This window comes from Urocitellus parryii, chromosome 1, assembly GCF_045843805.1.
Source record: "Urocitellus parryii isolate mUroPar1 chromosome 1, mUroPar1.hap1, whole genome shotgun sequence".
Classification (NCBI taxonomy): domain Eukaryota; kingdom Metazoa; phylum Chordata; class Mammalia; order Rodentia; family Sciuridae; genus Urocitellus; species Urocitellus parryii.
In genome coordinates this window covers 137,490,231-137,508,538 of record NC_135531.1, presented here as the reverse complement: position 1 = coordinate 137,508,538, position 18,308 = coordinate 137,490,231, and the positions used below count along the sequence as shown (strand labels likewise).

Below are 18,308 nucleotides of genomic sequence, written 5' to 3'. Positions count from 1 at the left end.
TCCAAGCACCCAATAAAAGTGAACCCCCAGCCAGGCAGAGCATTCTCCCTGAGCTCTCCTGAGTCTGAAGTCTGATTTTGTCAGCAGCTTTTTTAAGCTGAGTCAGTTATGACTGCACCCCACAGGAAGGACCTACTCCTGGCAGAGCAATCAAATTAAGGTTCTGCAACATCAAAACAGAGGCCTAGCTGTGGACAATGATTCACAAGGAAAACCTCTATGGGGGCTCTGTCCTAGCTGGCATTCTTGGGACATTGACTTCCCTGTATAGCAGATGGGAAGATCAAGTCACAGCCAGGCCTATGAGATAAATGACTCATTACTTTGGAAAATCTAGACATGCTCTGTAGCTCTTGGGTGAGCTGAAAGACAGACAGATGACTAAGTGGAGGCAATGGGCCTGAGAAGTCCCTACCCAGCCTCTGAGGCCTCAGCTATATGGACCCAAAAGTTTTAAAGAGAACCTGGGAGGATATCTCATGAACACAAGACCCTGGCCCTTGGAAGTTGCTCACAGACCCTAAACTGCCCCAGAGAGTGGGTATTTGTGGCACTGGGTGCAATGTTGGAGTTGTCATAGCATACAGCAGAATGGACATGCCATCCATCCATCCATCAGACCCCCACGTGGCCCTTGCTCTCCTCAGATCAGTGCTGGGCCTGCTCTCAGTCCCATGGCAAGAAGACATGAGGGAGTGGGCGGAGTCAGGAAGTGTGGTCCAAGCTGTGATCATACAGAGGGAGTGAGAGAAGGTGCCTGACTCTAGCATGGCGAGTCTGAGCACGCTTCTGACAGGAAGTGATGCTGATGCTGAGACCGAAGGATGAAGAGGAAAGTGTCCCGGGCAGAGGGCATTGACTACACAAAGGCTGGAGCTGAAAGAGCACACAGAGTGCTTAGGAAACTGAATCTTCTGTTCAAGATAATAAAAGTTTTGAGCCTGTGGAAACTTGTACAAAGGTCAGCAGTGAAGTCTGGGAGGCCGGCCTTGCAGATCTGCTGAGCTCTGGGTTGTTACAGTATCATAGTTCTCTCAGAGGTGAAATGCAGGACTTGTCTTAACTTCCTGAATTCCTGATGCCTGAGAAGCCCTTTCCATCACACTGCACTGTGTGATCCTCCACGTACTCACTGTGAGGAAGTAGAATACAGGGCTCCTTCTTCACTGAGAGAGGAACATGGTAGGTGCCCAAAGAACCAGGACTCAAACCCCAAATCATTCCTTTGTCTTGTGTGGCCACCCCACACCTTCCAATATTGGATCCAGTTTCACACTGCATCCTCTCCTTCAACTTGGTATTGAACCCACAGAAAGCCAGCTGCAGCCTGCTCAGAAGAGCCAAGGCCCAGTTTCTAAGAGGTAAGGTCAAGTGTAAGGCTGAGACATCCTGGACATGGGGATCAGCCTATCAGATCAGTCATGTGCTATTGTCTTCCCTGCATACACCATGTGTAAGCTTCTTCTTGGTCTCACATGAAAAACTCATCATCTTCTCCTGGCTGGGTTCTTGTCCTCCCCCTGGGGTTACAGAGTCCAGTGGGAAAAAGGCTTAGCTGTCTGCTCCTCCTCAGGTGAGGTGCCCACCCTTTAGGAGGCATCTGCAGTGGCTGTAACTCCTCTGTCCCTGAGGCTGGGCGTGCACCTTTTCGTGGCTGGACAGCAACCAGGGGGTCTCATTCCTCCAGGTGCACTGGCTTTCTCAGATAGTAAAAATTGCTTGCATTTATTCTGAGATTCCATTCAGACCTGGGAGCCACTGAAAAGCAGAACTGTTAAGTCCAGGTCCTCTAAGGACACTGGCCTCAAAGCCAAGCCACGCCATCAAGACCTTGGCATGTAGGAGGATAAGAACTAGGTTTGAAAGTCTGGACTCCTCTCATTACTTCATGGGGCCTTGGCCTCCTTTGACCTCCTCTCTCTGTCAACATGAGCTGAGGCTTGGTGGTCCCTGGGGTTCCAGCCATGCCTGCCTCCTTCTATGCCCCAAGAGGTTCTACAGATTGCAGCAGCTGTCAGGGGGGATGGTGTGTGGACAGCACCCATGGGGATCAGTGGTTCTGGTGTTGCCAGGTGAGAGACTGTGTTTGTAAATATTCACCTGGCAGGAGGACCCAGCCCTCAGCAAGAGCTAGCCTCCTTTTGCCCCCAACCCCAGCACATCCCATGCCTTTTTCTCCAGTATAGACCCATTCAGAATACCAAGTAGTGACACAGTCTGGAGCACTGGGACTTCCTCCCACCTTACCATGTCCTTTGCTGACTCAGGACACATGGTGAAAGCAATAGCTCTTGTGATCCAGGATGGGAAAGAACAGGAAGAAAGGGGCCATAGAGGGTGGCATGTTGGCTCCAAGGTGGGAGGGTGGCAGAGGCAAAGCTCTGGAACATAACCCCTGTGGCAATGGCCCTGAGGCCAGTGGTTTGACTCCAAGAACCTTCTGCTAGTACAGCTCTCTGCCCCCGCCCCACCAGCACTCTAAACCATCAGTTTACTTGGATGACTCTGCAAGGAAGGACCACTTCCTAAACATCTCTGAAGCCTGAGTACTCCTCTCCACCTACCCAGTCCTGGGCCTGGTCCAGCCACTACCAAGGGCAGCCCAGAATGGTATACCAGACTTCTCATGGTTCTCCTTGCTCTCGCCTGCGCTTACACTGATGCCAAAGTTATTTTCCTGATAAATCAATGTGTCTATGTCATGCCACTGCTCCAAAACTTTATCTGGTTCCCTATTGCCTTAGTCTAAATGCCAAACTCATGCTGGCCCTCCATGCTCCTCATATTCTTCCCTTCCCTTAGACTCACACCAGTTTGTTTCTGTATCAGAAAGAAATAATAGAATTCTGGGTCTCTGCAAACCCCCAAGAACTTCAGAAATAGTGGGGAAGCTATGGTATCAAAGAATATCCTCAATTCCCAGTAAAAACTACAAAAAGAAAATTACAACCTCTCCCAGGGCTTAGGCTCCAGGACCCCCAGCAAGCAAGCTTGGGAAAGGGCCCCAAAGGGGTTTCCAGTGCGAGACTGACCTTGGTCCAAATCCTAGCTCAGACCCTTGATAGCTGTGTTGCCTTGGGCAAATCACTGCACCCCTCTGGGCCTCACCTCAAACAATCTCATGGACAGAAAGTGGGATGCCAGGTACATAATAGAGGAAACACTGGGTAGACAGGAGCTAGCTGAAGCAGTTTACTCCCTTTCTTTGCCAGCCAAAGGAGCTCAAAGACAACTTGCAAAAGCAGATGCATTCACATCCTACCTTTCCAGCGGGCTCCTGGCACTGAGAAGGTAGCTTAGCTGGTCCCACTAGAACCAGCGTCCCTTTACAGGGCCTGTGGGGCCCAGGGAAAGAGGTTACCACATCTTGATCAAAGCACGAAAGTGGCGAAGGCCCTGTCCCTGGGAACAGCTGATGGTAACAGCCGCCTGCTCTCAGAAGCCGGGAGTGGAGAGGTGTTAGCCGTGGAGGCAGTGGCTCCTGGGTGGCTGTGGGAGCAGGTCTGGCAGGAACCAGGGTACAGAGCAGCTCTGTGAGGAGCTACTGGCCCCTCAAGGCCCCCGCTGCCCCCCCTTCATCTGTACATGGGGCGGTGCTGGCTCTGATCAGCTGGAGCTAAGCAACCCAGCCTTAACCCTCACTCTGCCAGCTTGCCAGAGCCTCCGCCCACACCCCTCTGCACCTCCATTCACCCCACCTTGTCTTCAGTCCTGGAGGGGAGTCTACGGGGGGGGGGCGGTTATCAAAGGACCAAGCCTTCTTACACATCCATCTGAGACACCGATTAGGGGCCAGGAGCTTTGTGCATGGACTGGTGACCTACCCTGAGCATGAGTGGCAGGGGTGGTAGGAAGTCATGGGGAGTGAGGGGGTGGGGATACCACATCACTGATGTTGAAGGAGGGTGGCGCCATCCACCCGGCACTCTGCCTCCAGCCTCTCCTGGGGGCCACCTCCACTCCACCCCCACAAGGTCACAACCAATCTTGGGAGAGAAAAGAAACTGGGCATAGTTTCAGATACAAACAATATCTACTCAGGGATGTTCTGGGGAGTAGGGTCAGAAGGTGGAGGATAGTTCATCTTCTCTACAGGACCCCAGGGCAGCACATCAGCCCCTCCCCATTGCTCCCTAAGAGGCATTCAGGGATGACCACCCTGGAGCTAGAACCCACACCCTCTCCTGCTGGAACCAAAGCCAAGTTCTCCGCAGCTTTGCCAGACTGGGGCACCTAGGTACCAGGCCTCCCAAGGAGAACCTCACTCTTTTAAGGTCAGTCTCCACAGAGTGTGGGGAGGGGGCTGGCTACTTCTGTAGTTCTTTCACTCTGTCCTTTGCAGCTTTTCACTCCTACTTCCCTGGCTAACATGTAGCTGGCTGGGCACACAAGGCACGCAGCTGTGCCTGCTAGTGAGGAAGACACACGCAGGTCACAGGGCCCAGTTCAACACCAACCCCAGGCCCTACCCCGACACCAGGTGCTTCTGGGCACTTCCCAGTCTGTTACTGACACTTCCCAGCCTACTGTTCCTCCAAATCCAGTCCACCTCCCTGCAACATGGCCTAGTGCTGCAAGCTCCCTCTTGAGACCTGTTTGCTCAACCTGCCTGGGAAATCCAAATCCCAGGCTTGTAATACCTTCCATGGGGCTGAAAAAACTTTCCATTGCTCACCCCATCTTCGGGGATAAGACATACAGACACCTTCTGCCTCAGCAGCCCGCACCTGGAACTAGGCCCCCCATCTCCAGTCCTCCCTAATTAAAACTCATAGATACCTGAGGACCAAATTTTGACCCACGCAGCCCTTCTCCTTCCTCTTCGCAGGACCCTACTTTTCTCCTCCAGACACTGTTAAATCTTCGTTTAGTGCTTCCCAGGAAATTTAGTGGTCACAACAAAGTCCTGGTTGATGGAAAGCCATGGAGGATGCCGGGCTTGAAGTTGGGACAGCAGTTCTTTCCTAGGAAGCATGTGTTCCTATTGCCAGGTCAAGAACTGCATAGACCTTGCCAGGTGTGGTGGTGCACACCTGTAATCCCAAGCAGGAAGGCTGAGGTAGGAGGATTGTAAGTTCAAGAGCAGTCTCAGCAATTTAGCGAGGCCTTGTCTCAAAAAAAAAAAAAAAAAAAAAAAAAGCCAGGAATGTAGCTCAGTGGTAAAGCACCCCTGGGTTCAATTTCCAGTACTAAAAAACAACAAAAAAACACCTCTCACATGCACCCTGTAGCCACTGACCTGTGGAGACGCACATACGACAGACCGCGCTCAGCCCAACAACCACCCCATCTGCACAGGGATTCAAGCTCCTCTGTGTGAGGGGCTTTCTCTCCACTTTCCTCTTGGGTTTTAATTACAATCAAAGAACCACAGACGATTGGGGCAGAGATGGAACCTAGGGCATCCACGACTCTGGAACCGTCAGGGGATACCCACTGCACATCCCCCTAGAGAAAAAAAAGGGCCCATGATACTGGGTTGCTGAGTTACAATCTGAGCCTCCCTGTGGAGCCCAATTATAGCTCTGAAAGTGGAAGTAAGCCCCTGGACATGGAAAGGCCTAAAGTGTCCCAGCTTCACAAACTCACAGAGAACATAGCCCCTTTTAGCAGCCTTCACTACCCCTTTGCCCCCATCCTCACAACAGAACTTCTCAAAAATCTCACTCACCCAAGCCCTGGCCAGGGAACATGGACCCACATTCCTGATGACAACAACAGAAAGCCAGGCTCAAGCAGCACTTTCAGGAACTCAGAAAGAGGAGTAACCTTGAGAAGAGAGGAGCAGACAGAAACACAGTATCTTTTCCAAGCTCTGAGATAAAGCTTGTACCTACCATGAATCAGGCATAGCAAAATTCTCAGAACAGAGGGTCAAGAGAAGCTAAAAAAATGGCAGCAGCTCTTTGGAAATATTTTCAGGGAATGATGACCAGGACTGATGGTCCTTGGATGAGCCAAGGTCCCAATTTCTTTCATTCCAAGACCCGGGAGAGCAGGCATAACCCCAGGGATACTGGTGGGGACCATGGACACCACACAGGCAGGGGGACACCGCCTGGCCAGGCCCTACTGTACAGGAAGCCAAATTCTGTGGTTGCAACATGATCCTTTCCCTTCCTAGTTGTGTCCACATTAGGACTGCCAGTGTCCTGGCCTCCGAAGCAGTGATCCAGTTCCCTCACTGGCACAAACTGTGGACACACCACAGGCCTCCAGTGAAGAACACATCTGCCAGGAGAGATGAGCTCTCAGAGTTCACCTGCACGTGGGCAGGGTACAGGTGGGATAGAGTGTAACTTCCTGCAGTTAGGAGGAAGTTCTTTGAGGTAGGAGGATCCTGACAAGATATGGTTGGAGTTACTGAGGTGGGAGGAGCAAGAGAGGAATTTGCTCACCTACTTTTTCACTTCTGGTCTGCTGGGAACACCTGCTCAGGAGGAAATTCATGAGACAGAGTCCGAGACACATCCTCCCATCCAGAGAGTGAGAGCAAGGTAACAGTGGAGACAGGGTGGGAAGGGAAGGAGAGCCAGGTGAGGACAGAGTGACACGGTGGGTTGGCAAGGCACAGGAAGAGCCTGTAAGATATTGGGGCACCTGACAAGAGCATTTACACAGTAGAGGGAAAGAGGCACAGCATGGCATTTAGCTGTAGAAGGCAAAAGATTGTGGTTGGTACTGTGTGTACGCCTAATTCCTTCCAAGCCACAGCCCACAAGCTAATGATGCCCACCAGCTCACCTGACCTAGCATCCTGGGAACTGGGGATACGAAAGCACCCCAGGCAAGCTGTGTCCCTCTATCCCTACCACTATAGCCAGGAGCCTGCCTGGCTCTTTTACCCACCATTCCAGGTATATTGTCCCTCTGTGTGCATTGACAATGAGCAAAACGGTTTTGCCTTTGGTTGAGGGTACATTTCCTGGAAAAATATGATACATAGCTTAATTTTCTGGCGAAATTTGATAAATAGCTTAATTTTCTTGGCTGTCCCATACACTGGCAAAATTCTTCTCAATTGCCTCAGGAAGGAATAAATTTAAATTTCTCTTCAGTTTAGCAAATCTGCACCCACCTGAGTCACCCCTCTGTGGCTCAGGGCTGAAGGGGGCAGTTGCAGTCTCAAATGGTCCTCCTGCCAGCAACCACCAAGTCCTATGGTACCCCTATGAGAGCAACCACAGGGTTAACACCAGGCTCCAGCAGCCCAGCCCTTAGCTGGGCAGGGAGTACTGGGAACTCAGGCCTCCTTTTCAAGACCAGGATGAATGGGGGATATGCAAATGGCCGCCTCCCCGAGGAGCGAGGAGCGAGGAGGGCAGGGGAGGGCTTGTGGCTGGCAGGCCTGCAGCACTCCACTTGGCCTGTCACATGAAAGGGTTTGTACTCCTGCTGCTGGCTCCGGTGCCCAGCCAGGCTAGGGCTGTTCTCACCAGAAAACAAAAATCTCTTTCAGACCAAAGCAAAACGAGGCCCCAGCTGGCCCAGGAAGGCCATTGGACATTGTTCTCGCTGACCCAAGGAGAGCACCCATCACTTGAATTCTCACTTTTCACCCACTGAAAAGAAACCCACCATCTTTCCAGAGGGAGCTGGAGGAGCTCTGTGGCCACAGAGAAGAGCACCATGTAAGGTCAGGGTGGGTGGGACCAAGAAATAGGGTCACCCCTTCTGAGGCTCTCTGTGGGCATTATCCTTTTCAAAAATATGAATGGCTGAGACTGAGGTAGCAGCCTTTTTTGGAGAAGGACATTTCAGTGATTCTTGTGGAGCTCATGGTAAACACAGAGAAAGAAATGGAAAAAAAAAAAGGTGCTGCTAAACAAGAACACCTTGGAGTGTTCAGAGGACTTTTAAGAATGGAGACCTCATGTATACCCTGCCAGGCACCCACAGCACTGCTGACACCATGCCCTCAAGCTGTGGGAGGAGTTTATGGTAACCCAGAGCCCAGTGTATGGGATCACAAGCTTCCAGGACAGTCCAGGGCCCAGATACCTTCTTCAATAGAAGCACCACAGCAAGGTCAGTCTCCAATCTTTTTCAGACTTTTAGCTGCTAGAAACGCTGTTTTTCTGCCACTCTAGGGTCACCAGGAGCTGTCCATTAATTGCTGCATAAATCTTGTACCCCAGGAGCACAGATGCGACTTGGACTAAGGGGAGACAATGACACAGCAAGATCATTTAGCCTGAGAGCACATCTAGGACAAAACCACTTAGGAAAGAATTCAGAACCAACAGGAAGGCTAGTGGGTGCTTGAATAGATGTCCCACGACTCAAGGGAGATAGGACTTGTCAGCTCCTCCGCCCAAATAAAAGGCCCAGCTCTGAAAGGTTGACGGTCCACTGTCGCCTTCCTCCTTGGGTCTTTCTGCTTTTAGTTGGGAACACATAGCGTGCATGTGAAGCTACGATGCAGACATGTCTGTGAGAGTTCAGGGAGCCATCCAGGGAGGAAAATTAAGAGGCAGCAGGGGGACAGAGAGAGGACACTTCAGAACAGATTTTTTTTTTTAAGTGGGCTTCACAGGTAACCACCTACCCTTCTGTCTGGCCTGTGGCAAGGAGATCAGGGTCACATGTACCCAAATCCCCCACCAGCCCACAGGCTAAGGGAAGGCCTGCCTTCCCCTAGACAGATTCAAAATTTGGGAGGAGGTGCCCAGAGGCAGAGTGGGGCTGAGCATGGTAAGTTAAGGGTGTCCTCCAGAGAACCATATCCAGGTCTGGAAGGTAAAGTCACTCAACGCTCAACAAGGTCTCTGACCACTAAGCAGGATCCTGGGTCCTAAGTGACTTTAGGTAACCCTAGCACTAGAAGCAGAACAAAAAGGCCAGAAGTGCTGACTCTTTCGAAAGGGTCTCAGCTGTGTCCCCCTTCTTCATTCTGATAATTGTCCCCTCTCATAGACCTGGGAACATCACTGTCCAGCCTCCAGCCAACCTCCTTGTCCACTCTCATTGGCTGGCCACATCCTACCTTGCTGCTCTGTCTCAGCTCTAACTGTCCTTGCTGTGTGGCCTCTGTCTGACCTTTCTGTTCACTCTCTGGTTGACCTCACTATCAATTGGCTTTTCTGCCTATTTGATACGATCTCTGATCAGGGTCCAGAGTGGTCTATAGCTAGGGCTGGGATGGGTGGGCAGATAGAGCTCCACAGAAGAGCTTAAGGCTCAACAACAGTTCACACACTGCAGGGGAAAACAGGGCTTTGTAGCAGGGCAAGTCCTACTTAGTCCTTCAGGGTCCAATTTCTTTCTCTTTTTTTATACATTTATTTTGTTTATTTATTTTTATGTGGTGCTAAGGATCGAACCCAAGACCTCACATATGCTAGGCCAGCGCTCTATCGCTGAGCCACAACCCCAGCCCCCAGGGTCCACTTTCTATATACTTGGGCCACACACTTCTGGGAGTGCGGCAGGGTCCTAGGAACTGTTTAATGGGGACTGTCTCATAGGTGCCCATTCAACCTGGACTTGCCTGTGCTCTCTCTCTCATTCCTCCTATGCCAGTCCTAGAGATCTGTCCCTGGTCCCAACAGGTGCCAATCCAGATTTGTTTGTCCCAAGGTCTGCAAAATGTCCTAACTTTCTGCTAGAAAGCCCCAGAAGGCAACTATCTTGGAATATAGGCCTGAATGGGCAGATGGCAAGCCAGAAGTAGCTACCCCTAATTCTCCTTGGACACCGCGACAAACTCTAGCTGAATGCCTGGACTAAGTGTGGGGAAAGGAAGGGTGTCTCTGGGAAAACTAGGTGAATAGTCAGGTAGGACTACTTGGAATATTAAATCTTTCAGACTCTTGAGACTACTGATTGGGTCTTCAAATAGCTCAAATTGGCTCAGACTTTCCCACCCTACTTCCTACTTTCCCACTTCTGTCTATCAAAGACTGCAAGCTTCACATGAATCAGGGGTTACACAAAGAACCTAAGCACACTGCCAGGGAGGTCACTGAACAGGTGAGTGAATGATGGGGAACACCCCTGGGCCTAAAGCAGCATGTCACCCACAGCATTCCCCTCCCCCACCAATTCTGGGCCCAATGACTGGTTGGTGGGAACTCCTGTGAGACCAACACAAGGAATGGGGCTATCATACCAGGCCATCCATGAGGTGAGGACCTTGACTGGACATTCCTTTTGGCTATGCTTGACAGAGTGGCCAGAACTCCAAGTTTGCCAGGAGGCTAGAACCTTGGAGCTCTAAGGAAACATCAGTTCTCAAAAAAGACTACCTTCCCCATAACGAGTTCCTCCTGAAGCTGTGAGTTGATTCGTTCATTCATTCTTTCATTCATCAAGCCCTTTCGGAGATCCTGCCACTGCTTCTGTTCCAGGCTGCACTCATTCTCAGCATTCAAGGTTATCCAGTGAAGGCTGACCTAGACCTGCCAACAAGGAATTCACACCTGCTTTTCCCTGTTGCTTTCACCATATTGACATCTTCCCCCAGCTTAGCATAGAGCTTGGCATTTTAATAGATGCACACTAAAAGTCTGTTGTCTGCTGATTGACTTATTGTGGTGAGAAAACGGCTTATAAAATAAATGCATCTTTACTTATAAATATATCATTATTAAAATAAATTATTCCCAGGGAATAATTTATTTTACACTCTGGTGTACACTGCATGTCTACCCTGGGCTGCGGACACAGAGATAAGACATCCTGGCTCTGCCCTCAAGGAGATCATAAGACTTATGGAAAAGGTCAAGCACTGCTGTTCAGTGGAACATGTGTCACTAAGAGATGCATATGGCTTGTCTAGCACAGGGATGGTATCATTCTGGCCATCCATATTCCCAGTTCCAGCCATATCTCCTGATGGCTACCATACAGAATAATGTCAACATGGTGTGGCGGGCATTCTGGCCTATGGAGCCCAGCCTGGCAACCTCACTGGCAAGCAGAATTTGTCCCTCAACTTCATTCATTCCTGTTGACAATCTTTTCTCATACCCATCCCTCTGTCTGCTATGCCTTTTCTTTCCCTACTTCCTTTTTTGCATATTGAAATCCTGGAACGTCCATGGACTGAAAGTCTAAGGATGTGGGTATGACTCAGCTCTTGCAGGTTGTTTCCCCATTAAATCTCCCTGGGTCTCAGTGCTTCAAGGCTAACAATGCCACAGGGCTGTAGGAAGAATGAAGGATATCTTGAAGAATCATAGAATATGGTTATTAACAATATAGTAGCTGCTCGGTAAGAGTAGCTAAATCAGCCAGGACAGTGGCACACACCTGTAATCCCAGAGATAGGAGGATTGAGAGTTCAAAGTCAGCTTCAGCAACTTAGTGAGGCCCTAAACAACTCTTATCGCTAAATAAAATACAAAAAAAAAAAAAAAAAGGCTAGGACGTGGCTCAATGGTTGAGTGCTCTTGTGTTTGATCCCCAGAATCCCCCTCCAAAAGTAGCTAAGTTTTCAGCAATGCTCCCCACACATACACATATACACACCCAGAACTTCATTCAATGAACATCTGAGTGACTACATGTGTCAGTGTTGGCCAGATATACAGTATAGCTTCTGTTATTCAAAAGCCTAATTTTCACTTCTTTTTGCAAACATGTCAGAACCTCATCCTCACTCACCTCACCATATGCATGGCACACCCCTGGTTCTATCTGGTGCTGTAGCTGAGCCAAATTTAGCCTTCTGAAGGTCATCCTAAAAGCCCTTATACTCACAAGAGAAAAAAACAGCTAAAGAGCGGAATGGCTGGTTCTGCTGCCCCCTGGTGTCAGTGTGCTCTTGCAGGAGCATCCCACCACCACCAGGCTGTAGAGAGGAAATGTTTCTGAGGTCAGACTCTCCCACAGGGTGACAGACCCTGTGCCAATGCAGGCTTTCTTCTTTTGTGAGGCATATCCCTAGCTGACCAGACAGCTGTCTGTTCTGCCTGGAGTTCCAGCACCATCTGTCTCAATTTTTGGCTGCCTTCTTGGGCCTCCTTGAGTGGCTCTAGACCTCATTCTAGTTTTCACTGCTAGTGGAAGCCTGGGGGGAGGGGTAGAATCTGATGGGGTTGAGCTGAGCAGGGTGTGCAATTCTGCACCTGCCCTGGCAACTGAAGCCAGATGCCTACCTTTCTAGTCTTTGAACTGGCAGTTCTGCCTCTACCCACCAGGGCCAGTTCCACTTCCCCTAGGGTAAGGACCAGGGCTGGGGCCTCATCCCTTCCCCTTTCTAGAGTCTAGCCTCAACTCACACCATTCTTAGGCCATATCTACTTTTACCCATAATATTATAACAGGCTCCCATCACATTTCTGGCCTCTACTCTCCTCCCCATGGCTCAACTTGGCCACTGTGGCTAAATAGAGGGTTCCTCTACCCATCTCTCACCCCAAATAAAACCCATTCCTCCATGACCTCCTTCTACAAATCAGGTTGCCCTGGCACAAGATGCTGGAGACATACAAACACACAAACATACACACACACACACACACACACACACACATAATGATACACTACCTTGGTTTTCTCTGCACACATTTGCTGGTCTGACTTTCTCTACTAGCCTCTGAAAAACACTCCATTATGCCACAGAAGCCTACTCAGACATTCCAGTGATCAGGTATGCAATTGAGCAGATTGGACCCTGTACAAGGGTATGGAACTATATCAGCTTAGGACACCCTAAGGATACCCTTTGAGAAATCTATCTACCAAGAATGATGCCTCTTTCTACTTTGTACAAAAGAGCCACATAGGAAACTAGAAATTCTAATCCATTTGCTCCCAGGTGTCCTCTGAGTGCTTATGGCACATTTTCTCATGACAGGAATAGTGTCTGACTTACACTGGACCTCTTTTATTTGTCTCGTTGTTTACTACAAAACTCAGTTAAAACCCGGGCTGACTCAGGACTCAGTGTAGCCCAGAACACATGGTTGACAGCCCCTCTTCCAGGTGACTCCCCTCTCCTCCTTTACACCATTCTCTCCTTGAAGACCCTGAGGTCTTCTGTCTGCCCAACCGTGTTTCCATCCTTTCCAGATTGGGAAGTAAAAAAAGCACAAAACTCTGTATTAAAGAGTGACATTGGCTTGGGGATCCCCGCCTATTGCTGGCTGAGTGGAAGGAATATCTTGCAGTTGCCACAGGACCCTGGATTACAAGGCATATGTTACAAGGCACAGTGCATTCTCAGGTGTGTTCACTAATCTACAGTTCTTACCCCCCGAGAAAGGCTGGGGTCCAGGTAAAGTTCCAAGGAATGTGGACACATGACCTAGGAAAGCCCCACTATGTCTGTGGTGTATTCCATCCAATGAGAACCATGCACCAGCACCAACCTCCTACTCTGCCTTGAAATGCTTGGTCTCTATTGAAGCAGCTATTATCTGCCCCCACTTTTAGGTCCACTTTTAGGTCCCTGGATAGTCCCATAGAAAGGCAAGTCCCCTCATTTTCTATCCAAGGAGATGTCTGGCCACTTTGGGAAATGTTCCACAAGGAAGCAGGACAGAAGGCTAGTTTAAGTTGTTGACGACTGATCTTGGCTTATAGACAAGAACCCCATACACTGAGGGAGTTTTTCTCACAAGCTGTTGATGACCCTTGTCACCAAGTGGTCTTGCAGCCCCTAGACACCTCCCTGAATCCACAGAATACCAGATTTTCAGAGAGCTTCTTTTGAACCCATGGCTGGATGGGGCCTCCTGTGGGTAGGGCTAAGGAGTCTTAGCACAGGGGAGAAGCTCTGAGACCATCCATCACTCAATAAATGGTGACTATTACTATCATCATCATCATCATCATCATCACCACTACCACCACTATCATGATTTTGATTATGCCTGACCCCAGTGCTAGCACTGGCCTTGCCTGTTGGGTGTGTATCAAGACCAGAGAGGCCATGCACAGCCTGTCATCAGACACTGGCAGACAGAAGGAGCTTAGGGAGCTGAAGAGATTAGGGAGGTATTACTCCCCCAACACAGGGGGAGTATCCCTGTGGCCTAACTTAGGACAGCAGTGGGGGAGGGGGAAGTGATTACCTGGCCCATCAACCCTTCAGGTTCAGGTCAGTTACAATCAAACACCTGGCACTGGTTGATGAGTTCAAACCTCAGATCAAATCCCAGTCTACTAGATATTCATGTGACATTGGGCAAGTTGATTAACCTCTGAATCAAAAAGAGATAAGACTAACCTCCTAGGATTTTCTGTGAATATTAAATAACATGCAAAATCATTGATAAGGATCTCTAATGGGTCAACTTCTTCCCCTTTTTTGGCTCAGTAAAAACTTCACCACCATCTCTGATAATGATGATGTTTAAATGTAAAATAATAATAAACACTGACATTCATAGGACATTTGCTCTAGGCTAGGTCAGGTTGAAGGCCAGTTTAAGGGTAAGCACTTCACATAAGTAATTGAGCAGAATCTGCACATGGGGGTGGGACTGTAGGTGAGGATATTATACTCAGGAGGACCCAAAGGCTCAGTCAGAGAAAGGCCAGTACCCAGGTGTGGGTGTATGGGGGTTGAAGGAAGCGCCTAGCAAAGATCCAACAGGGATACTCATAGACTGCTAAGAGGGTGCAGGGATAAGGAATGAGAGCAAAGAGAAGGGAGTGGAAGCAGTGAGGACATAGCCCCAGGCAGAGCCGGGGCAGAAGAACCCAGTTTTATAGCAATCTTCTACTCTGGCAGGAGGGCAAGCAGGGAGTGATTGTAAGGAGGTCCCTGGCAGGGATTCAGAACCCTGATCAGTCCCGGTTACACACTGACCACCTACTGCGGGACCTAAGAGCCAACATCCTTGGTTTCTGGTCCCAATAAATGAACAAGGTCGCAATAAGTCTGTCCCCACTTTGGCTCAGGGCCTAATCTGATCAGCAGGTTCTCACAATAAGAGGAGAGGGGCGCTAGAAGCCAATGGAGGTTGTTGGATTCGCAATGAGCAAGCCCCCCCGCCCCATCTCCGCAGACCCAGCTGCTTCCCAAACCCCGCCCAGAGCCCGCCGGAATTGGGGGCGACCTAGAGACCTTGAAGGGACAGCCAGCAGCCCGGGCGGGGGACTCCACAGCCGCGGGAGTGTAACACCCGCACCTTGGGCCAAGACAGCATAGCTTACGGGAGATGGAGGTCCCGGACCAACAAGGACGACGCAGGGACTTACCCACTAACAGCCAAAGGGAACCCCCCGACACCAGGAAGAAGGTCAGCATGTCGGTCAGCCGGGCCCAGCCTGGCCCGGCACGGCCTCCAGGGCCCGCAGCCCCACAGCCCCACTGTAGCCGCGCTGCCGCGCCGCCGCTGGGTATTTTTAGCCCCCGCCTCCCGGCTCCGCAGCTCCCCGCCTCCCTGCGCCGCTGCGGAGACTGGGCGGGAGGGGGAGGGCGCGGCGCGCGCTTCGCACCAGAGCCCCACTCCCCGCCCGCAGCCTGGCCGGGTCGGGGCTCCTCCCGCGCCGCCGCCTCGGAACCGCCGAGCCCGGGCGGGGGAGGGGTCGCAGCAAGCACCAGCCCTCTCGGCCTCCGCCCCCCCGCAACGTTCTGGGGAAACGGGCTGGAGTGGGGCGCACGGGCGACGAGCAGTCGTCACCCACCCCACCAACGCGCAACCCTTACCTCCGCGCGACCCCGCGGTCTGGGTTTTATTGCTAGGCAGGCTCCGGTGGGAGCAAGTCGCAGTCACTTGTCTGAGGGGTTGCAAAAGCTGATGGGCTGAGTGCCCACTGAGCGCCCACCCTCCATCGGATCTAGTTTGAAGAACTGACAGCCTGTGGGTGCCACATCTGCGATCCAGTGAGGGAGCCATAAGGGTCTACCTAGGTTCTGCAAAGTAGTGCCCAGATCTTTTGGTGATGCACAAAGTCAGATCTGGGGCTGCACAAGGTCACAGAAGCTTCATGTGGTCCTGGGCTGCCAAATGTGGTCACCAGTTATAAGCATGCCACATGAAGTCACAGGCAGCCACATGGAATCACGGGTGTCCCATGAGGACAGAGACTTTCATGGTCTTCATATACAACAGTGTGTAGCACATGAGGTCTCAAGCCCTTCATTAACTACTATGAAAGGCCATACAGCCACTCAGTCTCAAATGGTCCTACAGCTGACTGAGGTTTGGACATCATTTCAGTGCCTGAGACTAAAAGGAGGAAGCCCAGTTGCATAGTTTTTTTTTGAAATAAGAGCAGGCATCCCGATAGGGTCTCATAGACATTTACACCTCGATTTCAGGATCACCTCCTCCCAAAGGTCTTGTTTCCCAAACATGCTAAGTCTACTAAGCTTCCAGCACCGAGGACAGCGCTCAGGCAGCCCTGCCCTCTCCACATGCACCCTATCAACCCTGGAACCGGTTAAGAACCCAGGAAGAAAAGGGTAGGAAACTAGAGAACAGAGATCAGAAAGCTGATGGTGGACAGATGAGACCACTTGCCCTGTGTGCATGTAAGCCCACAACTCAGCAGGTAGGTGTGGGGACCTATATCCATAGCATGAGTATCTGGCATGTGTGCACCCAGGTCTGTCAGTGTGCAATTTATAAAGGCACAAGTCTGCAGATGTGTCACTTTCAGTCTTTAAAATAGAATCTTTTCACAGGCTCTGGATCCTGGGAGAGCTGCTCTTGCTTGAACTCAGGCGCAGCCTGGCAAGGACTTTGCTGAAATCTCAAACTTGGCAGGGTTCCTCCAAGAGGTGTCAGAGGCTGTGTGACAGGATCCCTCCCAGTAGGTGACACAGTTGTCAGAATCCCTCCCCCAATACCACACACACTCCCACTGGCAGCAGACTAACTGAAGACACAGAGGTTATCAGGACACTCAGGAGAAACCAGAAGACTGGGCAGAAAGAATGTATCTCCCCAAATTAGATTAGCCTAGGGATTTTGGCAGACAATTTCTCCTTAGGCCAGGGAACCAATAGAGTGAGTGTTTCTTCACAGAGTAAGGGGCCCAGGATCAGGCAGAAGTTACAGGCCCCGTCTTCCTCCGCAGCACTGAGAGCTGCAGGAGTGCTCCAAGCCCCTGGGTGGCTCCTGGCAGCCTCCTCTCCAGAGTGATGTCATGGGACACATTTAGCCTGGCCTCCTGCAGAATGTCGCATCCGGTTACTTTTCCTACAGATGTCTCTGCTCCTTGCGAATTTTTTTGATTCAAAAACCTATGTAGGAGCTGTGACTGAGTATTTTTCTGTTTTCCTGAGTATGACTTGGCTTCTCCTGAGGGATGGAAACAGGAAGGTCCTGTGCCTGGCTGTGGGATCATGGCCAGGTCTCTCTCCTCTCCAGTGGGTAAGGAGATTTGTTCTTTTCTGTCCTGGGTTCCCAAGGTCTCCTTCCTTCTTTGTGGATGCTCCATTCATGGACCATCCATGGGCAGCTGTGACTCTGAGGCTTCTAGACTTCTTGAGTGCCACAGCCATGGAACCCAGCAGGAAGGAACCCAGAGTCATGCTGTAGGGTGGAGGGAGCTGGTGGCCTCTTAGACATTCCTCCTGGTCAGCAACAGTGGTGGGCAACTCTGTTCACACTGATTTCCACCCACACTAGCATCTTTGAGGGCTAGCAATTGTTTTCAACCCTAGCTCAGGGTCTGGCCCAGTGAGTACAGAGAGCACTATCCCTTTTGGCAGGGCAGAACATCTGCTCAGACCACAGAGCAGTTCTGGCCTCCTCCTATCCATTCACTCTTTTAGCTTATGTCCACCTCTAGGTACCCTTTGTCTGGCCTCCTGCTGGAACTTGGAGGCAGGGGAGACAAATCAGAAACAACAATAGCAGTAGTCTAGCATGGTGAGCTTGGTGACAGAGGACTGATCCTATTCTAACCAGGGCAAGGTCTCCTAGTGGAGGAAATATTCAACTTGAACCATAAATCTTTGTGTGAGAGTTTGCCAGGCTTCAAAGTGGGGCAAAGTATACCATTTCTAGACCTGTGTCTGTTTCTGTCATGCCATGCAGCCCTGGGTAAGCTTCTGCCCTTTTCTGTGTTCATTGGTACAAGGAAGTGCTGATCCAGAGACTTCAAAACCCATTAGGCAAGACTCTGCTGCCTTTTTTATCATCACAGTTGAATGGTCACCCTCTAGGCCTGAAAGGCACAGTGTCCACTGCATTCTGTCTGTTAGTGGCTCTAAGAAACAGCCTAAGATGAGCTCAGCCATTATGGGTTCAGGTTTTCCTGCTCCTATGACATCTGGAATATTTTTCTTCTCTGACATTGTCGGGGGGCTCAGTTATTTGTATCTCCCAGGCCTTTTTGAACACTTATATTCTGTTAGTGTCTCACATTGTAATTATATCTTTCCAATGAAGCTCAGAAAA

The 18,308-nt window shown here is 50.5% G+C and overlaps 1 protein-coding gene across 6 annotated transcripts in view; it reads right to left on the bottom strand.

Moving 5' to 3' along the window:
* The window catches only part of Acsl6 (acyl-CoA synthetase long chain family member 6), a 57,501-nt gene extending 42,201 nt beyond the window's left edge, over window positions 1–15,300 (bottom strand). For 3 of the 6 annotated variants that reach the window (XR_013344153.1, XM_026400116.2, XM_026400117.2), the window contains exon 1: window positions 15,154–15,300. Coding sequence is in view for 3 of the 6 variants with exons in the window: in XM_026400116.2 (XP_026255901.2) it covers window positions 15,154–15,202 (49 nt within the window). In the remaining 3 variants the exon portion in view is untranslated. Of the gene's footprint in view, window positions 1–5,671; window positions 5,770–7,078; window positions 7,170–8,001; window positions 8,159–15,153 lie in introns of all 6 variants that reach the window. The other 3 variants (XM_026400120.2, XM_077801829.1, XM_026400121.2) reach the window with 3 other exon arrangements.
* Between the last annotated feature and the right edge of the window lie 3,008 nt (window positions 15,301–18,308).